This window comes from Ambystoma mexicanum, chromosome 8, assembly GCF_040938575.1.
Source record: "Ambystoma mexicanum isolate Mex_15411 chromosome 8, UKY_AmexF1_1, whole genome shotgun sequence".
NCBI lineage: Eukaryota > Metazoa > Chordata > Amphibia > Caudata > Ambystomatidae > Ambystoma > Ambystoma mexicanum.
The window spans coordinates 347,600,681-347,628,195 of NC_090929.1; the positions used below are offsets into that span (position 1 = coordinate 347,600,681).

Sequence of the window (27,515 nt, forward strand, 5' to 3'; positions counted from 1 at the left end):
GAACACAGTTCAAGGGTGTTTATTGAACAATGAATGCTGTATGCAGGTTGGAAAAACGCCTATTCTAAACCTAAATCTAAGATAGGAGCAAGCGTCGACCATCAAATGAAAAATAAGGCAGCTCTAGTGTCGCTGTGTCAAAATAAAAAGGGCATGTACTAAGAAACCTATTGCCGAACCTCACAACTAATAACAAGTGTGTGGGATAATTCTTAAGAAAGAAAGAAGTGTTCTCAAATAATATGTCAGGATGCGGTAGCCTCGGTCTCCCTTCCCTACGTTTTGGACACTGGGTAGGATGGGAGCTTGGAGCACAGTACAGTTTCAAGATTCTCCAGCACGAGACAACAATTCTAATGGCAGCTCTCAGAACACACTCTCGAGCTTTCAGCTATCGATGGCCAAATCTCATTTCACTTGACAGTCTCTAGCCTTCGAGGACCAGACGTGTACAAATAACAAAACAAAAGTTCCTTTGACAAATGAAAAGTTTGTTTCCAATGTTCGCTGGGTTATGGGTTAGATCTCCTAAACTGCACATCTCTCCTTCCTCTCAGTTTAACGAAACCAAACTTTGATCAACCCGTAGCCTATATCCATGTCAAAACTACTATGTGCTCTCTGGCCAGAAGCACCTTGGACATCATAATCTAATCATGGCAGGAGCTCCTCTTGATTCATGCGATCAAAGGAACTATCTCAGACTCTGCGACCCGCTCCCCGTGCAGGATCTTTTATCTCCCCTAGAAAGACCAATCACAATGGAAGAAGTTACTGAAGCAATCAAATCACTAAAGTACTCGGCCCCGGGTCCAGATGGGCTCACAGCTAAATTTTATACGATTTTTGGACACATCCTGGGCACCCGCAGCTTTCGGCCTTGTTCAACTCATTTCTCACCATGGGAACTGTCACCCCCTCTATGGCAGAATCTTTAACTATTCTTGTTCCCAAACCGGGTAAAGACCCCAAACTGTGTTCGTCCTATAGACCAATTACCTTAATAAATAATGATGGGAAACTTTTCTCTAAAATCCTTGCAACACGATTGAGTAGTATCCTCCCAAAACGAATAGACCCGGATCAAACGGGTTTTTATTCCCGGTAGAAGCGCCCATGATAACATTAGGCAACGATAAACCTGATAGAATCGGCAACCAGGAGGGGGAGAGGGGGACTATTGGTGATGTCTTTAGATGCCCATAAGGCGTTTGATCTGCTGGACTGGGGTTTTATTAAGGCAACTCTTTCACACTTTGGGTTTGGCTGTAACTTTATCACCTGGGTCATGTCTAACTATCAAAATCTCTCTACCCAACTGAGAATTAGTGGGGCTTGTTCGGACAGGATCCATTTAACTAGAGGGACCCGCCAGGGATGCCCCCTGTCCCTGCTTATTTTTGCCCTCTCAATTGAGCCGTTTGCTTGTAGATTGCGACAAAACACAGAGATAAGGGGCCTAGTAGTTGGAAAAAGAGAATACAAAACGGCCATGTACGCTGATGATGTGCTCTTAACAATCACACAGATAGATAAATCAGCCGGGCCTTTATGGGAAGAAATTGCAGCATTTGGCAAGGCTTCCAGGTTTAAAGTGACTTTTGGGAAATCATCAGGACTGGCAATCAATGTATCGCGCGAGCAAAGGAGGACGTTGGCCCCAGTCATGCCCATCCCATGGGCTACTACTAGCATTGGGTACCTAGGAGTGCACATTCCCCCAAACACTAAACAATTATATCAATGCAATTTCTCATCATTGTTTAAAGATTTACAAAATGATTTAACATGATGGGAAAAACAGGAAATATCATGGATGGGTGGGGGATTGCAGCGGTCAAAATGAACATAGTCCCAAGGCTGATATGCAGCTGCCTAGACCTTCCAGTGAACATTCCAGCAGAAGATTTGAGTAAGTTACCACGAAAGCTAATGAAATTCATATGGGTGAGAAAAAGCAGCGTATTCCTAAGCATATTATGATGCACCCTAGAGTGGTGGGTGGTCTGGGAGTCCCAGATCTGGCCAGATATAGCAGGGATGCACAGTTTTCGCATGCGTTTGCATGGGGACTCAGTTCCAATCAACCCCGCTCGAAGCAGATTGAAGAGACATGGTGCTCATGCTCCCTTCCCTCCCTCCCCCAATTGCGGCTCAACCGGCCACAGGCAGACCTATGTCCCCTTACGTCTACGAAAAATACAGTGTAGAATTGGAGATAGACAATGCGCAAATGGGATCATAGGTGCTGAACGGGCCCCCTGGCACTGTTCTGGGGAAACCCTGATTTCTCTCAGGGTATGCCCCCGGGCAGCTTCAAAAGCTGGAGGGCGGGAGGCATGATGACGCTTGGGGATTTCCTGGTTAACAGAACCCCTCACGTTTGTAGAGTGTAAAGCCAAGTTCCAGGTTGCAGAAGTTGAGCGATTCAGCTATGCACAAATCAGACATTGGGTGACCAGTAATAAAATCAGGGAAAAAAGGGAGAGGGAGCTCAATGCATTGGAAAGGACCCTCATATCTCCTACCCGAGAAGGAAAATCTCCACAATATATCAACTGCTTGATAAAACCGACCCCTCTAGGAAAGAGAAGTACATGCTCAGTTGGGAAGAGGACCTGGGGCGCGGAATAGAAGTGGAAGACTGGGGCAGGATCTGGGAGAGGTTGCACAAAAGCACCAAATATATCACAAATAGGGAAGGGGGCTACAAGGTATGCTATAGATATTACATCACACCTGCACTATTAAACAAAAGTAATCCGGCCATTCCTGCGAGCTGTTGTAGGGGATGCATGGTCAGGGGAACCCTCTTTCATTTACTATGGTTATATCCTAAAGCCTCCATCTTTTGGCGGGCAGTACTGAAGCAGATTAAGTTGATCACAGGGCTGGATGTCCCCTGGGACCCAGGAGTGGTACTACTGGGGGATTCCAACGAGGGTATTTTCTTGTGGTTGGGGGGTCCGGCTAAGTTGATCATGTTCCTGCTCACAGCAGCGAAAATTGCTATAGCCCGCTTATGGAAGCACCCTAAAGGCCCATCCCTATCAATCTGGTGGTTAAAGTGCTGGGACATGGTGGTGTCTGAAAATAAATCGCGGCCATACGAATGGGTGATACTACGAAATTCCAGCACATTTGGTCACCCTGCATGGAATATGCAGTGAGGTTCCCAGCCCTAACTCACCGACCCCCTATGACTCGCTGGCTCACATAGACCAGCCTGTGACACAGAACTTTTGCCATCCAATGGGAGTGCTCAGTAGTGACAGTCCACTTTGCTTGGTAGAAGAAAGCCCCCAATGAGAGACTCTGAACATTTCCCGTTGATGTCAAACACCTATGATATGTAGTCTCTACCTAATTTCATTCTTTGTTTTTCCCTTGTCTTGTGTCCTTGTGTTGCCAAGTTGTTCTATGCTATGATTTCCTTTGTTGCCTCCTAAAAATGTTAATAAAAAGATGATGTTGAAAAAAAATATGTTGTTCTCCATGTCCTGGAAAATACACAGAATGCCCTGCACCTACTTTACTCCCTTCTCAGGGATGCTACAGAAACATAGGTTGAAGCACTATGACCTGTTTTGGCGATGTATAGTGATTTCTGCTACTCTCTTTTGCAGTTCTAATACGGACATCTGTTTTCCTCCCTTTGAGCAACACAAGCATTGTGTTTTATAGTTGGTCCTGGACCAACATCACAAAGTCTGCCGGCTTGTTCTGTGATTGTCCTGCGATTGGCTGATCATGCTTGCCACCTTGGCCCTTATGCCTCTACTCTCGTCCACAATACTCCTGATGTGACAATGAGGATGCCTGCTCATACTCCTTAATGGGTGCCTCAGTCTCATTAAGTCTTCTAACTGACTGCCTTTTTCTGCCACCCTTTACAATCTCTGCAAGCTTGTCTTCCAGGCCATTCAGAAGGAGCCAGTGAGGACAGGACCTCTGCTACCATAGGTCTCCTTCTCCACCTTCAACTTCACAGGGCCGCTTCTCTGCAAATATTGAGGGTGGCATGTGTCACTTTCTGATGGACATGTACTGTCTAGCAGGGTCAGGATGATAACTGAGCATCAGATGATACCAAACCTTGCAAACTCTACTCTTCTGTCGCCTTTAAAGCTGACAGTGCCACAATATTTCAGGATCACTCCAAAATCTTGGAAAGCATAGCAGCAAGCACCATTAGCACAATTTTTCATGTACCAGAATCTTCAAGGGATAGCTTTGTCTCTGCTCTATGTTCATCATTTCAGAGTTCCAAATTACTTCCACTCCTGAAGTCACTCCCTCAGTTGGCATCTCAGCCTTCACTTTTGAAAGTAAATACCCTGCACACAGGATCCTACTTCTTACATCCACCACTCATTCCTACTGTCTCTCTTTCACTGGTGCCCAAGTGCTGTGAACTTTTACTGCCTGCTGTAGGCTCTTAACCTGACAGTCTGCTCCCATGTGGAACATTTCCAGGTCAGAGAAAAGACCACTCACCACTAAAGGGGATCTTGAGGGGCTTGGAGTTGGATTCTGCACATCTCTTCCCTGGACCTGCACCATATGCCATCACTTACACCGTCTTACCATCCTTGTGCATGCTCAATGAGTGCCACACAGGTGACGCCTGCAAACAGGTTTTTGGCTCTCTCAACCAGATCAATGCTGTATTCACCTGTATACATCCATATCTACACTAACTTCATCTATGACCCGGGGAGAACCCTTTCTGTTTGCACTGTCACAGTCACTCTTTTAGGAAAGTTCACTGGTCCTCACCAGACTTTCAGGGGGACAACCCTGTCCTCTTTGCTTCTCATGATGGGCTACTATGTCTATCCTTCTTTCTGCCCAGTGTGCAGGCTTACGGCCTAGTGTGCTCATGAACCATTCTGTGTTGCAGCCCACACCACAAAGTGGCAGAGATAGACACTCCCCGGTCTATCCTGGGGCTTTTCCTCTGCATAACATCAATTCAGGAGCTGATCATTGCTTTCAGTACGGTGGGTTCAGTCTTTCCTCCCCTCATTAGTTCATATTTGTGTTATCTGCACAACACATTGCAGCTCGGTGCTTGCCCGTCGGTCACAGCAGATCTCCAGGAACCTCCATCTTATCTCACACCCTGTTAACTTGGCCTGCATGATTTGTTTAACCAATAAAGGTAATTTACTTCATAGATGCCAAACAACCCTGAAAACCAAATATTAACAGGAAGATTAAACTTTCTTAATTCACATGGCAAATGTTATCCTACATTTGTGATACTGTAAAAAAACAATGAAAAGATTGCAGGAAAGAATACAAAAGGTGTGACTGCCACAGTTTCCTCACGCACTGCTTTCCAATACAAAGATTTGTCCCAGTGACAAACAGTGATGAAAGGGAAGCAGAAAGCCTTTTTCTCAACAGCTAAATATTTTTAAAAAATCAATCCAAATCCTGTGCTGTAAATTATATTAAACTCAGAAGCAAACAGTAATAAATTGCCCCATTTCTGATCCACTCACATTCATGCCCAGCGTTAGAGGTCTCTGACTTACCTGGAATGTCTGAAGACCCAGAACCGATGGAGCGGGATCTTTTAAACAAGCTTGTTGCATTCTCTGAATGGGGGGTCTTTGCTGCATCTGTCCAAAGAATAACAAATTAACATTATTCATCTGTCTGAATAATAGCTATCATTCATTGTAACTTTATTCGGCTGTTGGCCGTCAAAGTACATCCTAATATGATACAAAAACTAATAAATTACTTAACCACAGAATAAGCGATTCAAGAGAGCTCAAGACCCCTCCATCAAAGCAACTTGAACGTAAGAAGACACTCCGACGGGGGGCGTGGCTTGGCGCGCCATTCGTTAGATGGCAGCCTAAGTACCTCCAGCAAATCGAGGGTGAAGGAGAAGAAAAGCAACCCTTCGTGGGACTTGCCTCCTGATACAAACGGCGGATCGTGTCCCAGAAGATTGCCTGCAGTAGAACGCTGGGTCTGCGGGCTCTAGAGAGGCTGGCATTCGCCCGCGGTGAAGGGAGTCAGGAGATGCCACATGGTGGGCCGATAATGGCACCCGCCGCCGTCCCGAGGAAGTAACGAACGGGGGTGGCCCGAGGCCGGCGGCTGCCTGTGTGGAGACTGCAGGCACAGCCGCCGACTGCCCGAGTTGAAGCTGCATGCGCAGTTGAGCAAGGAGAGGTGCAAACTGGCAAAGTCGGAGCAGGAGCTGGACCGGGCCACCCACGAGGAGCGAGTCGGCTGTGGGGATGATGGCTTCCCTGGAATAAAGCGGAGGCCTGCGGAGCGGGGGTACACCCAGCCAGAGAGGAGGTGCTGAGACTGGGGTCCCGGGCCGGAAGATGAGGGCAGTGGCGGGGAAAGCGAGTGGTGGGGGGTGCCTCCTCTGGGTCTGCGGTGTGGGTCACGGTGAGGGGGGTCCTTCCCCCCTACTGTCTCCCCATCCCAGAGCGCAGAACAGACTGCTGGGCTTGCAGGCACAGGACCCAACAAGAGCGCCGTGGGAGCAGGTGCGGCATGTGGGGGACGGAGTGAAGTGCCAAAGTGGCACTCTGGGTGGGGGAGGCATGCTAGGGTGAATGCAGACCCCCTATGTGGTGGCCTCCTGGAAGCAGTGAAGTCTGTAATTTCGCAAGAGTGATTTCCAGCAACAGTCCAGATGGAAGAGTAGCTTCCCGAGGTCGCCTGCAGCAACGTTCCACACCGGCTAAGCATGGGGGCCAGTTTTCATGAGAGCAGCGTAAAACATCAGCTGAAATGGGGTTCCAGCCCGGCCCAACATGAATCCCCCAGATGGCCAGGCTAAAGTAACAATAGGGTCTGGCTGGTAGCACAAATAGGAGCCAGGAGCTGTCCTCTGGGTTCTCACTTGCAGGGGCACTCTCCCCCAAAGACAGTGTCTCATCAGCAGCAAACTCAGGAGGCGCTATAGCTGCACCAGGCAGCAGAGGCTCAGCTTATACACAGAGTCGGCAGAGGAAGATCACAAACGCGATTGAAATAACAGGAGGAGGCCCTGGAGAGGGAGCAGGCTCACAGGGGCCCAGGGTCAGGGCCTACATGTCAGTGGCAATGGCAACATTTCAGAAAAGTGGGAAGCAGGGGGACATCTCAACTATGCTGCAGGCAGGGGACAAAAACAAGCAGACGGTGACGGCACAGGTCCACAACACGGACCGCTTGCCTACCATGCTAACGCAGATGTCCACCAAAGCAGATCTGCAGGACCTGCTGGCTGAAATCCAGAAAGAGATACACAAGAGTACTGATGAACTGTCACACAAAATCCTGGCTCTCGATCCAAGAGTGACTGAAGCAGAACACAGGGTGTCGGAAGTGGAAGACACATAGTGTGAATAGTCATACGTGGTGGAGGAGTGCTCCAAGCGCCTGGAATCTCTGGAGGCGTGCTGCGAATTGATGGAAGAAAAGCTGGAAGATGGTGAAAATCGTTCCTGCAGGAACAACATTCGCTTCCAGGGCATTTCGGCCGCAGTGAAGGAGGAGGATCTACCAGCATTCGTAGCGGATTTATTTCGCTTCATTCTGAAAGTACCGCCTGAGAAGGAGGTGGAGCTGGAGCTGGAGAGGACACACTGCACTAGATCTCGCACAGCGCCATCACAGGACAGGCCTGCAGATGTCCTGACCCAGGTCCATTTCTACCAACTGAAGGAGCGCATAATGGCAGCGGCCAGACCAATACCATCCATCTCTTTTCGCAACATGATCATTTCCTGAGTGAGTCAGGAGGGTTCATTCTCGGGGTCCCTGATGGAGCTGGTGGGCCTGAGCTGGTTGTGGAAAGTGGAACCTAGGGCTGGAAGGGTAGCGGGGGGGAGTCGGGCTAAAATGTCAGTGGCGAGATGACCGGAGGCCGACAGAGGATGATCTCCTTCACCCTCCAAGTTGGGCCCTCGAAGATCCGACTTAATGTTAGATAAGACATGCATTACTCACCATAATAGCATTTTTGATGATTGTTTCTGCTTAGAGTCACATGCTGTGCATATAGTCCGACATCCAGAGGTAACCGTGGAGTATTGCATCTTGTCTTTCGAGGATCGAAATGGGACGTCGACATGGACGTGCCTGTAACACTATCCCTAACGTGACGTGTAGTGTAGCCAAAATCCTTCACACGTCGACGTCCCTCCGATTGTATTTTTTCTGCCATGAAGGAGCCTAATGACTATCGTGAGTGAGTACATAAAAGAGAAAGCATTAAGACGTCTATGTTCCTTCCACCCGAGCGGGGAGGAAGGGTGGGCGCATGTGAATCTAAGCAGATACAATCATCAGAAATGCTATTACGGTGAGTAATGCATGTCTTCTGATGCTTGTTAATCTGCTTAGAATCACATGCTGTGCATAGAGTAGCGAGCAGTACCCAGAGTTGGAGGTAGGTTGTGAGAATGAACAGTAGTGAAACAATGGGCCTCATTACGAGTCCAGTGGTAACCGTGCTGGAAAAAACGGCAGGTTACCGCCGGACTCGTATTACCATTCCGCCTCCGTGATTCCCGAAATCACTGGGGCATTACGACCCCGGTGACCCGGGAATTCCGGAGGCGGAATTATGCAAGTCCCCATCCCCATGGAGTCCCGTAGGGGAAGTGGAAACACCGGCACCATGCTGTAATGGTGCCAGTGTTTCCATGTCCGTCTGCAGGTGGATGGCGTTACTCCCGCCAGGTCAGACCTGGCGGGAGTGACACCTCCCACCTGCAGAACTCTTAATCAGCCGGTACGGAAAGAATGGTGGCGGCGGTTTTATCACCACCGTTCTTTCCGGAACGGCTGGGTCGTAATGAGGCCCAATGTCTTAGTACTGTTTATCCCACCTGAGAATCAGACCTAGAATGAGTGTCTAGGCAATAGTGTTTTGTAAAGATGTGTACAGAACTCCAGGTTGCCGCTTTGCAAATGGACACTAGGGGAACATTCGCAATGAATGCTATGGAAGCCCCAGTACCTAGGCTTGAAGGGCAGTTCTTTCATAGCAAGAGTGTAACAAAGTGTGATGAAATTGACAATCCACCTTGGGATGGCTGATTTAGAGACAGGATCCCCTTATCTACCAGCTGCCACTGAAACAAAAAATTGATTTGTCTTTCTCAGTGGTCCAGTTCTTTCCAGGTAAAACATGACTGCCCTGCGCACATCTAATGTGTGCAGGCTTCTTTCGGCCACATTAGTGGGGTTCTGGAAGAAAGTAGGCAGCTCTATTGACTGGTTCACATGGAACTTGGAAATACATTTAGGCGCAAATCGAGGGTGAGTGCACAGAACTACCTCATCTCTATGGACTGTAACGAAAGGGTCTAGGACTCAAAGGGCCTGTAGTTCACTAAGTCTTCTTATAAAAGTGATGGCCACTAGGAAGGATGTCATATGTAAGATCCTTGAGACTTCCTTTATGCATAGGCTCAAAGGGAGACCCCATAAGTCTAGTCAATATCACATTTAGGTCCCATCCGGGAGCCAGGTTAGAAATGGGGGAATTAATTATTTTATCCCCTTCCATGAAAGCCTTAATAACTGGTACTTTCCACCAGAACACCTTCTGTTGTGATGTGGTGTAGGCTGAGAGGGCAGCTAGATGAACTTTCAGGGAATTAAAAACCAGACATGAGTCCAGTAAGTGAGTCAGGTACAACACAATGTTTGTAGGAGAGCAGTCAATGAATTTATGACCTTGGAGTTGCACCAGATAACAAATCGCTTCCATTTACTGGAGTAGCAATATCGGCTGTTAGGTTTCCTCGCCTCCCTAAGTATGTCCATGCATCTTTGAGGGAGTTGTAGGTGCCGAACTCTATGACCTCAGGAGCCAGGCCGCTAAGTTCAGGGTTTGCGGGCATGTGTGAAGTGTTTCTCCCTTGTCCTGAGATAACATGTTGTACAGACAAGGCAGTTTCATTGGAGGAGATAGGGACATCTTCATCAGATGAGAGAACCGTGGTTGGCGGGCCCACATAGGGGCCACCAATATCATGGTCACTGGTTCCTGGTGCATCTTGTGCACAATCTTGTTGAATAAGGGAGTTGGAGGGAAAAGCGTTAACAAATTTCCCTGACCATGCAATCCAGATACTGTTCCCCTTGGATCGGTTCTGGGGGTACCTGGAGGCATAATCTTGGCATTGAGCATTCTCCAGAGCTGCGAACAAGTCGATCTCTGGGAAGCCCCATAGCGTGAAAAAGTTGGAGACAATGTCTTCGTGTAATCGCCATTCATTCTCTACGGGCAGTGGGAAGTCTCTGCTGAGCATGTCCGCCAGAAGGTTGTGTTCCCCTGGAACGTGTTGGAACAACAAGAACATCCTGTGTTTGAGAGCCCATTTCCAATTGGTCTGGGACAGCTTGGCTAGCCCTGGAGAGTGTGTTGCCCCTTGCTTGTTCAGGTAGTACATGGCCGTGGTGCTGTCTGTCAGGATCAGGACTGTCTTCCCCTGTAACTGTGTCTGAAAGGCTCTCAGTGCTTTGAATACAGCCAATAGCTCCAACAGATTTACGTGGTTGGATGCTACTTCTGGGGACCACACGCCGCGAGCCGTCTGCTGAAGCAGGCGAGCCCCCCAGCCCATGAAAGATGCGTCTGTCGTGAGCGTGGCTTCTACTGCGGGGTGGTGAAGGCTTTCCCCTTCAAGAGGTTTTCCCTCGACCACCACTGCAGAGAGAGAACGAGGGCTGGCGAGACAACTACCAGATCTTCCCATTGTCCGCTGACCTGACACCACTGGCTGTTGAGCCAGTCTTGTATGGGACGCATGCGCAGATGCACGTGAGGAACTAAGTAAATGCAGGACCCCATCCTTCCTAAGAGTCGCATGGCCTTGCGTACCGTCACCTCTTGACTGGCTACATACTGAGGGATCTGAAACAGCATGTTCTGAACCCTCTCGTTGGAGGGGAAGAAGAGGCCGTCTTTTGTCTGAATTAGAGCCCCTAGAAACTGTTTGACTTGACTGGGGTCAAAGCTGGATTTCTTCTCGTTGATGGAGAATCCCAGGCTGAATAAGAGGTCTATCGTCTTTTGAGTGTTCAACAGGCATGATCCGTAGGATTCCCCTGTTATGAGCCAGTCGTCGAGGTAAGGGTAAACCGGGATGGATTCTCTGCGCAGGTGCGCTGCTGCCACTGCCAGCACCTTCTTAAACACCCTTGGCACCGAGGCAATGTCGAAGGGGAGTACTGATAGTGCTTGTTCTCTATCATGAACCTTAGGTCGTTTCTGTGCGCCGGCAACATTGCAGCAGCATCTTTCATATCCAATGTTGCCATCTAATCCCACTGTTTCAGCAGCGGGATTACTTCCTGTAATGTGACCATATGAAACTTTTGAGGTTTGACAAATTTGTTCGCTGGGCGCTACTCTAGCACAGGGCGCATGGTGAAATCCTTTTTGGGTACAAGGAAGTACACTGAATAAATACCCTTGTTTACCTGTAGAATAGAGACGGCTTCTATGGCGCCCTTTTTTTTTTGCAGGATCTCAACCTCTTGCAGTAGGATGCATAGGTGTTCGGGGGTCTTGATTTTGGCGGTCTGAATTGAGGTGGTCGGCAAAATTCTATGCAGTATCCGTGCGCGATGGTCTTGAGTATCCACTGGTCTGTTGTCATCCCCTCCCATACATGAAGGAATGATGTCAGACGCCCCCCGACCGGGGTGGCATGGGACGGGACCCTGATCGCAGGGTCATTTCTGACCTGAGGCCGGGGAGCCTCTGGGGGTGGAACTCCGGCCTCTACACTTTCCACGCTGCTGTCCTCTAGGTGGATACGTGGTGGTGGCGTTAGATCCTTGTCCTGAATTTCAGTTGTTTCCTGAACCATACTGGTTCTGAGGGGAGCGAGATTGCCCACGTAAGGAACAACGAGAGCCGCCCCCTCTCTGTTGTGAAGGCTTCTGGGTAATCTGTAGTAGAGTCTCATGTTCTTTTTTGGCTGTCTCAAGTGCTTCGTCCATTGCCTTGCCGAACAAGTTGGTTTCCTCAACGGGCTTGTTTATTAAGGCTACCTGGGTCTCCAGCTTAAACCCGGAGCTACTCAGCCAGGTGTGTCGCTTGAGTAAGGTGCCCTGTGCTAAGGTTTTTCTCGCTGTTTCGGCAGCGTCTAAAGTGTTCTTAAGCACATTCTGATTCACTTGCTTGCCTTCCGATACAATTGCAAGCAGCTCAGCCCGCATTGGTTCAGGTACCTCTTGAAGGCCTTCTTGCAGCAGGTTCCACTGGATGTCTGCATAGGTAGCCAACACAGTTGTGTTATTGGCTATTCGGGTGGAGAACGCAGCAGCAGTCGTGACCCTCTTCCCCGGTGCATACAACCTCTTGGATTCTTTATCAGGCGGTGCTTCACCTGTAGACAGGAGTACACCTGCCCTTTTCTTAGTGGTGGTGACTACCAGTGAATCCAGAGTGGCATGGACCTTGATGTAAGCAGGGTCGGTAGGAGAAGGGCGATACAACTTCTCCCACCTGGGGTTAACTGCTCTGGCCTGAGCTGGTGTCAACAATGAAGGCGCCAGTCTCCTCTTGATAGAATTTAACAAAGGAATAGCCTGGCTGGTAGGAGGCTTTTCTTTCAGTATGTCCTCTACAAAATCTGAAACCGACAAAGCCTTCAGTGTGGCGATCTGAAAATGTTCAGCCGCCTTTTTTAAGATGGCGTTAAACACCATCTGATCATCCAAAGGTAAGGCTTGGCGGACTGGATTGGAGGGAGGGGAATCCATACCCAGGGTGTCAGGGTCCAGGGTAGGAGGAGGGGACGGCCAAGGTTGACAATCAACCTGATGGCTGTCTTCCCAATTCTCCATTAGATCCACAGGATCATCAATATTGTCCCCGAAGGGGGTATCATCTTGTACATATGTGTCCGCTGGGACCTCGTCATCAGTGAGGTCATAAGTATATTTCTCATGAGGATTGTCAAAGGTCCTCTGAAACTTGGCCATAGGTGTAAAAGGAAGGTCCTCACGAGGACTTTTGGGAGCAAACCTCTCAAAAAAAGAGACATTTCTCTAGTCTGTCCATACACCCCTCAAACTTCTCCCTGGTCCATGAAGATGAACCAGAGGAGTCCGGGGAGGAAAGGGGTCATTTTGACCCACATCTTCTGTAGAGCGTTGACATTTGTCTCCTAAAGCACTGGAGAAAGGCAAAGGGCTCTCAGAGTAGTCCTTGCGAGGTTCCAGACGTTGTGACGTGTCTCTCGGTGCATCTCTAGGCCATTCCTTCTGTTTGGCCGTCTCTTTTGACCGTTCCTTATGTTTAACCGCCGAGGCGATCCTTGCGATACTATCGCTGATGCACGGGGTAGTAGGGAGATGTGCCGGTTGAACGGGTGGCTGCGCAGTGGATTTCGGCGAAACCGGGACCATAAGCGGTGTCTGCGCTTCCTTCTGTAGCGTCTCGACAGCAGCGTGTGTTTTGGTGTTAGCGCCCTTTACTTTAGATTGCCCAGACACATGCCGCTGCTGCGGTTGCAGGGAATGCTGCCGATCATTAAGATCAGAGGATCTCGTCGAAGTATCTGACGAGCCCGTTGGCGCTTTGGAACTCTGACTGTACCGCAGAAGCAGAACCTTGGGTTGTCTGTTTAGTGTGGAAACCTTGTGCGTCCCTGTCGCCGGGTGTTTTCCCCATAGCATGACTCTCGTCGTGCCTATCGGGGTCGGGTACAGACGCTGGGGAACAAGAACTGTCCGCCGTCAGGTCAATGTCCTCCGAAACAGAGCCTTGTTCATCGCTAGTCCCTTCATCACACAAGCGGCCGCGGCGGTGGGGGAAATACTTTCGGCCTGCTACATACCGTAGGCTGCCCACCGCTTCAAACAGCGCTCCTTAAGCGTCTTTGGATGCAGGAGTTTACAGGCCGCACAGGCCACCTTGTTGTGGTTAAGGTGGAGACAATTATTGCACCAACGGTGCTGGTCTCTCCACGGATATTTGACCTTACATGAAGGACAAAATCTAAATGGAGTCCTGTCCATAGTGCAGGATTGATCTAGCGACGACAAAACCCATTGAACAAAGAGAGGGGAAAAGGAAAGGCATTCTTGAAAGAATGAGACCACCCAACCCCACTCTCCCTACTGTACAGGTCGGCCAGAAGGCCGGCCACGTGGTCGGCAGCGCCGGCCGGATCAACAGGCGTCGAAATTCCCAGCGGTCTTTGGCGGTGCACAGGATTCAACCGACGAAGTGACTTAACAGGAATAAACAACCAAAAGGTCGATAAATATAACAATAACGCAATCTCTTATGAAGAGCTCTGCATTAGGGCGACAATATAACTGGGCGGAAAAAAACTATCTGAGGGACCTCGATGCGTGAGGGATTTTGGGTACACTACACGTCACATTAGGGAGAGTGTTACAGGCGCGCCCATGTCGACGTCCCCTTTCGAACCTCGAAAGACAGGATTCACTACTCTGCGGTTTCCACTGGATGTCGGACTATATGCACAAAATGGGATTCTAAGCAGATTAACAAGCATCAGAAATGCTCACTTTGGAGCCTGTCTGGTAGTTGAGGGGTGAGGACGGGGGGAGCAGGGATTATTAATGGTTAAAGGTTTGTTTGTGAGACTGGCACTACTACCAGGGTGGACTGGGGGCTGTGCTATATGGAATGGGAGGCGAGAGCAGGCCTTGAAAACAGAGGTCTATGGTGGGTGACATAGGAGGGGTAAGTGGGTCGGAGGACACAATGGTTCTGGGCACATGGAATGTCCAGGGCCTGTACTCCCCATGTAATTGTCATGATCTCTGCTTCCAAAAGATCAGGACTTGCCCGACTCCCTTGGAAGCAGACCCATAACCCCGGTTCCGAGTGCCAGCCAGTCCCAATTGGGACCTTTTGGACCCTGTCCTGGTGCCAGTGGCACCAGGCTCATAAAGATGCCCAGTCCCAGCGCTGGAAGCGCCGGGCTCATAATGCTTGGGTGGACTTACCTGCAGCAGACCATGCTGCTTACTTACCTGCCAGTTGAACCCCTGATCCTCTTCTGTTTGGGACTACTTTTCCTGTTGGGTGGGGCAGGAGCCACTCCCTAGGTTCAGAACACTGGAACTCTTCTGGAAAGCAGGAACTCTTTTCTTACCTAGGCGTGGCTGTGGAAGGAGACACCTAAGCACTACAGGAGGCTATTTAAACCACACCCGATGGATGAATCTTGCTTTGCGTTATTCTGCATTCTCTGCAGCAGAACGCTCATCGTGTCTTCTGCTTCTGATCCTGGGCCTAAGGGAACAAAGGCTTACCATCCTGGAATCCAGTCTTCAGCAGCACCTGTAAAGACAAAGAAAGAACAGGTTAGCACTACGGTCTTCAGTGTCAGCGCATCTCTTACCTGGTCCATCGGCTGTCACCAACGCCTCGCGCTGCATTCCGGCATCTGAAAGACAAAGGCTTACCAACTCTTCGCATGCTCCGGAGGTCTTCGCACTGCATTCCGGCATCTGAAAGACAAAAGCTTACCAGCTCTTCGCACGCTCCGGAGGCCTTCGGCGCTGCAGCCCGCATCTGAAAGACAAAAGAAGGTGCTTTTAAAGACATTGGGCAGCTTTATTACTCACGTGCCATTACTCCTTCCTACGCCGAATCCAGTGGGTATTCCAGCACCCTTCAGCTTCTCTAAAGCTCCGAACTTGTACCTGCAAGATAAAAGGGACAGTTAGTGCGCATCGTGAAGCAGGCTACAAGCGCTAACTTACGTGCTTCCAGGCGCTTCTATTCCTCACGCGGGTTCGATCCTCAACTCTCATCAGCCCGCCATCCGCCATCGCCGGAACCCTGCAAAACAAGAGATATCATTACAAAAGACTTTTAAGACATTTGAAGTGCCCAGAACTTACCGTTCGTGCAGTTAACGACGGACAGCAGTCCTCTGAGGTCAAGAGGCCTGCACCCTTATCCAGTGAAGAAACTGGTTACGGCACCCTGCCCCGAGGCAGATGGAGAGCTTGGCGTTCACTTACCTAAGGTGAGGGTGTTAACCTTTGGGGTTCTACAGGAGAAGAGAAAGGAAGAGGAGAGAGACACCCAATAACCCCAGTTCATTAATCCCATATTTTCTATCTGCAGACATCTTACTCTTCGAGTCAGACATACAGTGCACAGAGGTCCAGCCCAAAGAGCCAACCGTGTGTTACACATCACCTTTGAAGATACAGCATTCACCCAGTCAAGACCGGCGCCTCTGCGGGAATCAGGTGAGCGTTACAGTAATCAGTTCTGGGCAAACTAAGGGATATGTCGTTGTCTATTGTGTTCCTGCAGGATACTCGCTTGCTAACCCAGGATGAGGGGAGAATGAGAAGCAGAGGGTATCCGCACCAATACTTTGCTTCGGGCGGGGAGACAAAGAGGGGGGTGGCTATCTTGATAGGCAGTCAAAGCCCAATCGCAAAAGTCAAGGTCCTCCGAGACCCACAGGGGAGATACCTATGCGTTAAGGGCCTTTCGTGGGATCGAGCATTCACCGTGGTGTCCCTGTATGCCCAAAATGTTGAGCAGGATACATTTTTGGAGGGTCTCATACCAAAGATAGTACCATTTGCGGAAGGGCAGATTCTACTGGGGGAGACTTTAACCTGGTCCCACCCAAATCCGACAGTGGATAAGACGCTACCTCCACCAAGTTAGACTTTAAACATTCGATAGCCTTCTGTCGTGTCATTCAGGAGCTCAGGCTTGTGGACACATGAAGGTTGGTTCAAGGGAATGAGAGGAATTTCTCTTTTTAGTCGCACGTTCAGAGGGGTTTCTCGAGGTTGGACCTAATGCTACTGTCCAGCACTCTATACCTGTGCACCCGTGAGGCTAGTATAAGCATACACACTCTATCCGACCATGCTCCCGTATCAGTGACAGTGGCAATCGCAGTTAGACCTGCCAAACAAGGGCGCCCGTGAAAACTCTACGACCCGGTCCTCAGGGACCCCATTCTGGCGGGAGAGATGGGGGCAGGGGGTACTTTCCAACTATTTCAAGGAGAACAAAGGTTCAGGCCCCCCACAAGACACAATATGGGATGCTATGAAGGCGGAGGTAAGGGGGAACTTATCAGCAGGACTGCGGCATACACTAGGGCTAGGAGACTGGTTCGCAAAGGGCTTGAGGGGGATCTGGAGTGGGCTGAGAGGGCACACAAGTAGTCAGGGTAGCGCAGGGCCCCAAGGGCACTGAGGATGGCAAAGAAACAGCTGGAAGCCCATCTGGTGGATAGAACGGCACAAGCAATAATGAAGACCAGGCAATACTATTAAGCAAAGGTACCCCAGGCTAATCGGCTGCTGGTGGCAAATCTGCGGAAGCTGCAGACCCGGAACTCGACCCAGGCCCTACGAGATGGGGAAGGGCAGTTGCAATGGGACGAGACGGCTAAACTGGGCATTTTGGAGGCACACTTCTCTGCAGTATTTAGGGGGGAGATTCCGTTGGAGGAGGTGCAGGCCCGTTACCTGGGGGAAGCACACATGCCTAGGTAGACGCAGGCGGATCAGGAAGGTCTCGAGACACCGATAACATCGGGGGAGGTGGAGTGGGCTATAAAATCTTTGAAGAATAAAGCCCTGGGCCCGGACGGCTTCTCAGCACCCTTTTATAAAAAATACAGCAGTATTCTGGTCTCCCAGCTGGTAGGATTGTTCAACTCTTTCCTGGCCTCTGGGAAGGTTACCCCGTCTATGGGCACCTCCGCTACAGTCCTCTTGCCTAAGCCGGGTGAAGACCCGACCAGGTGTGATTCATACAGGCCCATCACAAATATTCTTTGAAATCTTGGCCTGTCGGATGATGGAGGTTTTACCCAAGCTCATAGACAGGATTTATTTCTGGACGGGGAGCCCAGGACAATGTGAGGACGACTCTGGGGCTCTTGGAGGTGGGGGTGAGATCGGGCCAAGACCTGGGGATAATAGCTTTGGACGCCCATAAAGATTTTGATAGAGTAGATTGGGGTTACCTGAGGAGGGTCCTAGAATGCTTTGGGTTTGGGCCGAATTTCACTAACTGCGTTATGGGATTTATCAAACTCAATCCATGCACCGAGTGAACGAAGGAGGATCGACCAACTTAAATATCACTAGGGGCACGCAGCAGGGCTGTCCGCTTTCCCCCCTAATTTTTGCCCTGTGCATGGAGCCATTTTTCAGTCGCATCCGAGCAGCGGATCCAATCATGGGGGTGAGAGTGGGGGCCACGGATTTTAAAGGTGTCCCTATACGCGGACGATGTCATGCTCATATTGAGCGATGTCGCTACGTCTCTGGAAGAGGTGCTGGTGGAACTAGACGAGTTCGGTAGAGCCTCTGGGTCAGGGTGAATTATAGCAAATCGCATGGTTTGATGTGGCCCTTGATCCCAGGGATAGGGAAAGGAACAAGTTACTTACCTGTAACTGTTGTTCTCCAGCATGGGTCTGGCATGGATTCACATGCTCATGAATATTCCCCGTCGTCAGGCTGGGAATCCTCGGTAAAGAAAAAATCAGCATCAGTTTCGTTTCTGATCTGTCTTTCGTAGTAGTAACCAATCACTGATCTCTGCGTCATACTGACCACAGCCAATGACTGCCCTCTACCTAAGCCCCGCCTCTGGCAGCCATCTTCAGATTTGGTAGCACATGAAGTGGCAGTATGACCAAGTGAAGAGCCGCAGAGGGGTAGGCGGGAGGGTTCGCATGTGAATCCATGCCAGACCCATGCTGGAGAACAACAGTTACAGGTAAGTAACTTGTTCCTTCTCCAGCATGGGGTCTGGCATGGATTCACATGCTCATGAATAAAGAATACATAGCAGTACACACATGCACAACCACGGGAGGTGGCAAAGGCTCAACATTAAGCATTACATCAAACTCAACATTAAGCAATTCTTACCTCCTCACCCGGCTCACCTTAGGCGAACAGATTTCGCAGCACTGCTTGGCCGACCCTGGACTCCTCCCTGGAATCCCGATCGACGCAGTAGAATTTCGTGAAGGTGTGCGTCGACCTCCACGTAGCAGCCCTGCAGATGTCCAGCAAGGGCACACCAGATAGGAACGCCGTGGTAGCTGCGATCGCTCTGGTGGAATGGGCTCTCGGACGGCCAGGCAGCAGTCGGTTTGCCAACCGATGACAGTACATGATACAGCCGGAGAGCCATCTGGAAATGGAGGCCTTTGAGAGAGCCTTCCCCTGATTGACAGGTCCAAAGTTCACAAAAAGTTGTGACGTCTTCCGAAAACACTTTGTGCGGTCCACGTAAAACTTCAGCGCTCTAGCCACATCCAGCGAGTGCAAAGCCCTTTCGGCCGGCGACGAAGGCGACGGGAAGAAAACAGGCAACACCAAGGGTTCGTTGAGGTGGAAGTCCGACGGCACCTTGGGCATGAAGGAGGGGTGCGTCCTGAGCACTACCCTCGTGTCGTGAAAAGTCAAGTACGGGGGCTTGCAGGAAAGGGCCTGGATCTCTCCCACTCTTCGTGCGGAGGTGATGGCCACAAGAAACGCTGTTTTCCACGACAAGAACTTCAACTGAGCCGAGTGCAGAGGCTCGAACGGAGGTCCCATGAGCTTGGTCAGCACCACGTTGAGCTCCCACGCTGGGGCCGGAGCCTTCACAGACGGGAACGATCTGAACAGTCCCTTCATGAATTCTTTCACCAGACGATGAGACCACAAAGACGTCCGCCCCGTGGTTCTGGTGTATCGGGAGATCGCAGCAAGATGAATCTTGATGGACGCGTGCGCCATTCCAGCCTTGGCCAGCGTCAGAAGGTACAGCAGTACCTGGGGAGCCGTAATCCGTAGAGGGTTAATCTTCTGTGCGTGGCACCAGACAGAGAACCTCTTCCATTTGTGTCCATAGCATTTAAGAGTTGAGGACGCCCTGGCCTTTGCAAGAACCTCTCTGCAGTCGGCCGGTATGTCGTATCCTCCAAACTCTAACGCTGCAGGAGCCAGGCCTGCAAGTTCAGCGACTTCGGGTCGTGATGGAGGATGGCGCCTCCTTCCCTGGAGAGAAGATCCGCGTCCACTGGCAGCTTGATTGACGGGGACGCTGACAAGTCCAGAAGGTCCGGGAACCATATCTGCCTCGGCCATGCAGGTGCGACGAGGATCATCCTGCACCGTGACCTCTTGAGCTGGTTGATGAGCCGGATCAGCAATGGCAATGGAGGGAACGCGTATAGAAACAGGCCCTCCCAGGGGAACGAGAAAGCATCGCCCATGCTCCTAGGCTGGGGAAACCTGCTGGCGAACCTCCGGCACTTGGAGTTCGTCGCCGTCGCGAACAGATCGATCTGGGGTGTGCCCCACCGTCGGAAGAGGCGGTCCACTAGATCCTGTCTTAGTTCCCACTCGTGGCACGAGCGCAGCTCTCTGCTGAGCGAGTCGGCGATGGTGTTTTTTATCCCTGCCAGATGAAACGGCACCAGAAACATCCCTTGGGCGACGGCCCAATGCCACACATCCTGCGCCTCCTTGGACAGGGCTGGGGATCTGGTACCGCCCTGCTTCCTGATGTAGAACATGGTGGTGGTGTTGTCAGTGAAGATCCTCACCACCTTGCCCTTGAGGGACGGAAGAAAGGACCTGAGGGCCCAAAACACTGCACGGAGCTCCAGGACGTTGATATGGAGGGACTTCTCCGTCGGAAGCCAAAGGCCTCTCGCGTGCAGATTTTCAGTGTGCGCTCCCCACCCTTCCAGGGAGGCATCCGGGGTCACTGTCTCCTGGTGGCCGGGGGTCTGGAAGTCCATGCCCGCCGTCCGAAACTCTCGTCGAGTGTGATCCTCTCCTCGAAGCTGCCCGTCGTCTGGATCCAACGCCTCCACGTCGAGCTCCTTCGTCTTTGCTCGGATGAGCCAGTCGTCCAGGTAGGGGTAGACGTGGATCCCCTCTCGGCGCAGTTGCGCCGCCACCGGTGCGAGGCACTTGGTGAACACCCTGGGTGCCGACCTCAATCCAAAGGGAAGGGTATTGAACTGGTAGTGACGCCCTTGGACCACGAACCTGAGAAACTTTCGGTGTCCATTTAGGATGGGAAAATGGAAGTATGCATCCTCCAAATCCAACGACTACAGGAAATCGCCCTCCTCCAGTTGACCCAGGACGTGTTGGAGGGTGACCCTCCGGAACTTCTGTGCCTTGATGAATTTGTTCAGTCGTCGTAGGTCCAGGATGGGACGCCATCCTCCCGTCTTCTTCTTCACGAGGAAGTATCTTGAGTAAACTCCGGAGCCCCGAAGCCTCTTTGGGACAAGCTCGATGGCGCCCTTCTTGAGCATCGCCTTTACCTCCAAGAGAAGTTGAGGGACGTGATGTTCTTTCCTGGCCACAGGGGGGACGCGCGGGCACCTCTTTAGAAACTCGAGCGCGTGACCCTGAGCTAGGGCGTCCAGCACCCAACGGTCGGGGGAGATGGACTCCCACACGCTGACGAAGCTCGCCAGCCGGCCTCCCACCGGGGTGCTTCGGTGGGGGCCCGACCCCACGGCCGGTTCAGTCCTGCTTCGATGAGGCTTTGCCGCCTTGTCCTCCTTGGCGACGACGGCGGGGTCCGCCTGACTTGCCTTGTCCCCTGTAAGCTTCCTGTGACGACGAACGGGCCGCTTGACGGTAGGTGGAAAATCCGCCGCTGGAACCTTTGGAGGCACCCTGTTTGTCTCCGCCGCTCCGAAAGGGCGGCCGCCGTTGCTGGAGAACCCCAAGAGCCCGGGCCGTCTCCGTGTCTGCCTTGATGGCTTGAAGGGAATCGTCCACTGTTTTCCCAAACAGGTTGTTTCCGTCGAACGGCATGTCCAAGACTCTGGTCTGCACGTCCTGACGGAAGTCAGTAGCCTTGAGCCATCCACGCCGCCTAAGGCACACGCCGTTGCCCAACTGGCGAAATCCAGTGTCAGCGATGTCCGTCGCAATCGTAATGGCGTGGTCCGACGCCACCTCTCCTTCCTGCAAGATCTCTAGGGCTTCCGCCCTCTTGTCGTCTGGTAGGAAGTCCAGCAGGGGGGCCAGTTTGTACAACAACTCCCTGTCATAGCGGGCAGCGATAGCCAAGGCGTTGGCCGCCTTAATCGTTGTCGCTGCCGACGAGATGACTCTGCGTCCCATCGTGTCTAATTTCTTTCCCTCGCCGTCCGGCGGGGAGGTCGACGTAGAGGCCGCGCCCCCCCCCTGCTTTCTTCCTGGCCGCCGCGGAGGCGACCGAGTCCGGGGTCAGCTGGCCCGAAGGCACAAGGGGGCCGCGTCCGGGACCCGGTACTTCTTCTCGTACCGATCCCTTCTAGCCGGCGTCGTGGATGGGTTCTTGAGGAGGGCGAGGCCCTCATCCCAAATATCGTCTAGTAGAGGTACAGCGAGGACCGTCTTCCTCTTGGTCTCGCGCCGTTGATAAAGGAAACCTTCCTTCTTCTCTTCCGGGCAGAGCTGGAAAAGCTCGGATGCCCTGGCGATCATGGAGTGAAACGATCCAATCTCGTCGGGCGGGGAAGCCCGGGTGGGAGGTGACGACGGGAGATCCTCATCGTAAACCTCGTCGTCTGTACCCGTCGCGGCCGTGTCAGTCCCCGTATCATCCCCACGTGTCGTGGACGGGGAGGAGGGCTGAACAGGGCACGATGGCTGAAAAGGAGGTGGAGGATGAATCCTTCTTCTCTTAGGGGGAGGGCTCCCAGAAGGGCCTGGCTCCGGGTCCCCCGTCGGGAGCGGTTCCTCCGTTGGTGGTAACGGCAGTCTCGTCCTTATCTCCGAGCATAAGGACTGTATAGCCAACAAAATGGTCGCCGAGTTGTCTTGCGGCACTGGTTGAGGGGAGTCCGACGGGCGGTCAGGAGCCCCGTCGGCACCCTCGACGTTCTCGTCGTCTCCTACGTCGGGGTCCCTCCCGACGGGCTGGTCTTCTTCCACGCCAACGCCGTGGCTTAAGACTTCGATCAGCTCCTCCTCAGAGGTTGAGGCCGAATCCACGACGACCTCCTGCCTCCCCTTTTTCTTCTCCGTCGGAGGTTTCACAGGGGTCCTGTGGATGGGCATGAAAGAGGACTCCCTCCGCGGTGGCAGGGAGACTCTGGGCCCCGAGGTCGCCACCACTGGTGTAGCCTCCACAGGCTGAGCCAGGGCTGCCGCGACTGTCTCGATAGAGGCCTTGGTCGGGTGGATTAAGGCTTTCACCACCTTAGGTGCGCTCACCGCCTTCTCCTTGGGGGGAGGGTCACCGCCTCGCTCCCCCTCCGATGGGGCCTTCGAGCGCGACCGGGGTCTCTCCAGGAGCTTCGCCGGGTGCTCGACCTTCTTCTTACCCGAGCCAGAGCGTTGGCTCATAGTTGATGGCGCCGGGGAGGATGCGCCCTGCCTGGCGCCCGTAGAGCCCGACCGTTCGGCGCTCCCGGTGCCAGCGGACTCGCGGTGCTTGGCCTTCTGTTGGACCCCCGTCGCCGGGGCGCCCTCAAAGGTCTTAGAAGACCGCTCGTACTTCTTCTTCTTCTTCTTCTCGCCTGACGGGCTCTTTCCTTCCAGCCAGTTGGCGAGACGTTGATGGCGGTCCTTCATGGTCCGCTCCGACATATTGCTGCAAAACGCACAGTCCTTCTCCATGTGCGTCTTGTCCTCATGTAGGCAGTAAAGGCAAAGGGAGTGTTCGTCCTCCTTAAAGACATTCTGAAGCTGGCATCCAGGGCAGACCCTGAACAGCTTTCCGGGCGTCGAGCTTCCCTTCTCCTGGGCCATGTCCGAGATGGGCCTGAGAAACTTCTGGAGTCCTCCAAAAGCGTGGCTCGACGAAATCTTCACCCTTGAGGGGCGTAGACGAATCCGACACGGGTCCCCGTTAATCGGATGAAGAAACGGTGGAGCTTGAGGCTCTTTTGACCGAAAAAAGAGAAATTTTTCTGAGAAAAAACGTGAAAAAAGCACTAACACTCGAGAGCAATAGCACGAGGATCCCAACACTTGAACGTGCGGTAAAAATCAGAAGATGGCTGCCAGAGGCGGGGCTTAGGTAGAGGGCAGTCATTGGCTGTGGTCAGTATGACGCAGAGATCAGTGATTGGTTACTACTACGAAAGACAGATCAGAAACGAAACTGATACTGATTTTTTCTTTACCGAGGATTCCCAGCCTGACGACGGGGAATATTCATGAGCATGTGAATCCATGCCAGACCCCATGCTGGAGAAATATAGGCGCGCTTGCTCCCATTCAATGGTCCCGCGATTCTATCCATATTTGGGATTTGGTATCCCGAGTGGGCCCTCCGAGGTATATTGAGCAAACATCCCCCCGTTGTTTGGGGAGCTGACTGAGGATCTAGGGAGATGGGGGAAACAGGAGGTCTCTTGGTTCGGCAGCATAGCAGCAATCAAAATGAACCTAATACTGCGCCTACTATATGAGAGCTCTGCATTGGCGGTCAGGATCCTGGACTCCGACCTCTGAACCCTACAAAAGAAAATATTAGGTTTCATATGGGGGAATAAAAGGGCGTGAATATCTAAGAGTGTACTACAGAAACCGGCAGGGGTGGGAGGTCTGGCGGTCCCAGGCGGTTTCCGTTACGACCTAGCTGCTCAGCTATCACAGGTCTTCACGTGGAAGGGTCAGTCCTCGCCCCCAAAATGGAACATCATTGAGCAGGCCCAGTCACCGATCGATTTGGCAGTGCCACCTTAAGTTGATGTGGTTTCTCTGGGAAGGGGAGGGGGGTGGTTTCTCTCTATTGGCAACGACCAAGTGCACGTTCCATTACATTGGAAGGGCATTTCAAAGATGGGGTATAAAGAGAGGGATAGGGCTACTCGCTCCGGTATGGAACAATCCAGGTTTTCGCCTAGGGTGCGATAAGGGTGGGCGGGGGGGTTAATAGGTGGAAAGAGGGCGGGCTGAAATACATACAGCAGTTATACAGAGACAAGAAGCCTTTGGCATCCGAAGAATGTAAACCCACCTTCAAGATACAAGAATCGGAGCGCTTCAGATACTCCCAATTGAGGCATTGGGCCTCCAACCCAAGCATAAAGGAGGGGGCCACAAGAACCCTTTCTGCTTTAGAGCTGACACTACAGGATGGCACAGTGAGGGGGAAGGTATCGAAGCTGTATAAGCTGCTAGACACAGGTGACCCTTTGATGCACCTGTCGTATATGACCAAATGGGAAGAGGATTTGGGTGACCCCATAGACGACGAAGAGTGGCTACGAATATTGGGATGGATGCTGAAGTCCTCCAGATGTGTAACGGACAGAGAGTGCTCCTATAAATTCAGCTACTGGTGGTACCTAACCCCCGAGAGGCTACACCACACACATGGACGGAAGTTACTCGCCCACCTGTTGGCAGAGGTGGGCACCTTGTTTCATATGGTGTGGACATGCCCTAAGGTGGAACTATACTGGAAGGAAGTGTTGGCAAGGATAAAGGACATTAAAGGGCTGACCCTTCCTGCAGATCCGCGGGTGGTGATCTTGGGTGGTGGGGGGGCGAGTTCCCCCTAACTGTTTCAATGGCCACCCTGACTGGACATCTCCTGCTGGCGGCAAAGTTGGTTATAGCACAGACATGGAAGACACCTGAGGGGCCACTGGCACAAATGTGGTAGGTCAGGTCCTGGGAAATACTGGTGGCGGACAAAATCACAGCTATATGTGAAGGACGATATGCGAGGTACGTCTCAGTGTGGTCCCCATTTATCGACTTTGCTGGAAAATACCCTGCTATGGAGGCCAAACCCCTTATTCTGCAATGCTTCCCGCTGCCGTGAGCGGTCCTGTGAGGTGCACAGCCCCCGCCAGGGCAGGGGGCGAGTCGCCAAGTCCCATATTAGCTATGGGTCCTCCCAGGAATATCGAAATGGTTATATCGCGCAATACTGAAAGCATAAATGTCTCTGTACTCAGAGGCTAAAACTTCTTCCATTGTTAGAGTCTCTATGGTTCCTATTCGCATGTGATACATTAGTCTTAGATATGGGTTAAGGATTTAGGGTAATTTGGTGTTACTGTGTTTGCTCTTGCAACTTTTTGATGATTTTAGGATGAGTCTCCGATTTCTGTGCTCTTAAATACTTTTAAATACTCTTATAGCCCTGTCAATATGCTAAATCTGTAACTGTGTATCTATTTTGTGTATTTGTGTTTTCTTTTGTAAAGGTTTAATAAACCATATACAAATAAAAAAAAAAAAAAAAAAAAAACATTAGTCTTCCGGGGCTCGTTGGTTTCTTTTGGAACGGGCTGCCACACAAATTGCTCCCCGGGATTCCTTGATTTTGGGGATGGTACATGTGGCTCATGCTGGTTAACCCCCTGGGGTGCATTCCTGTTGATAAGGGGGTACGGGCCAGTTTTGTTGCCTGTGTTCCGGGGTTCTGTATTGATCCATGATTCAGGTTCCTTGTGGGGACTACGGGATCCTGCATCTGTAGCTATCCCAATGCCAGAATTTAGGCCTCCCCTTGTTCCCCTATCACCCCTCCCTCCAAAGAATGCTATACCCTCAGCAAACTGGTATTGCATTAAACTTCTCTGATCAATTACATGCTATTTGTGATTGTCTTACGGTTCCTCATCTGTTCCTGAGCATACATTACACAGCTATTCTATTATAATATTATTTGTTATTCTGTACATCTCTGCATACGAGGGGTAGTGGATTCAGAGTGTTTTGGTCATTGTGGATAATAACTGGTAAATACCAATTGTTAAGATGGATTTTCAAAATCCACCTTGATGGTGGATTCTGAGAGGCCAACCTATTATGTAGAACAGGAAAGGCACCAATATCTAGCCAAACCCAGTCAAGCATAGTAGCAGAGCTAGGGCTAAGGCTACAATGATACACACAAAGAGCACTCCAATAAATCCAAAAGTATACAGAATATGTACACAAATATACAATTATTTATTAGGCCTTTGATTACACTCTAAGCAATGAAAACCTCACGTAAATATTGTCACACAACTATTATCATACACATATATACATCCACTTTTGGGGGTTATTCTAACAGAATGCCTACACTTTACATTTAGAAACAGTTATGCAATACATGACAACGATAAGCATAACACTTTAAGTAACTGAGTGTGGCAAAGCAAGTGAGAAATAAACCAAACAGCAATTTAGAACCAGCTGAAGTCAGGTAGGTAAATTGACAGAAATTAGATACATTACCCACAGATAAATCCAAGACAAAAAGCCTCATTACGAGACTGGCAGTGTGGATAAAAAGACAGTGGTAATGCAGAATTACCAGTTACCAATGCATTACCACCGCATTACCACACTGCTGAATTATGCGGTTGCTGGTAAGGCAGAGGAAAAACCTCCAGCATGATGCTGGAGATAATTCCTCCGCTTTACCGCCCCAAAATTGGCAAATCGGCGGAATTACCACAGGCAGTAATTCTGCCAAAATCCCCGCAGAGTCCTCTGTACTCCCCAAAATGGTGACAAACACCTCCTACCACCACTTGTAATTCCGCCGGTCCAATTGCTGGTAACAGTAA

The 27,515-nt window shown here is 51.1% G+C and overlaps 1 protein-coding gene across 3 annotated transcripts in view; it reads right to left on the bottom strand.

Moving 5' to 3' along the window:
* The window catches only part of PNPLA7 (patatin like phospholipase domain containing 7), a 2,986,886-nt gene that overhangs the window by 1,982,525 nt on the left and 976,846 nt on the right, over positions 1-27,515 (bottom strand). For all 3 annotated transcript variants that reach the window (XM_069609797.1, XM_069609798.1, XM_069609799.1), the window contains one exon: positions 5,544-5,630. In XM_069609797.1, coding sequence (XP_069465898.1) covers positions 5,544-5,630 — 87 coding nt within the window. The remainder of the gene's footprint in view (positions 1-5,543; positions 5,631-27,515) is intronic.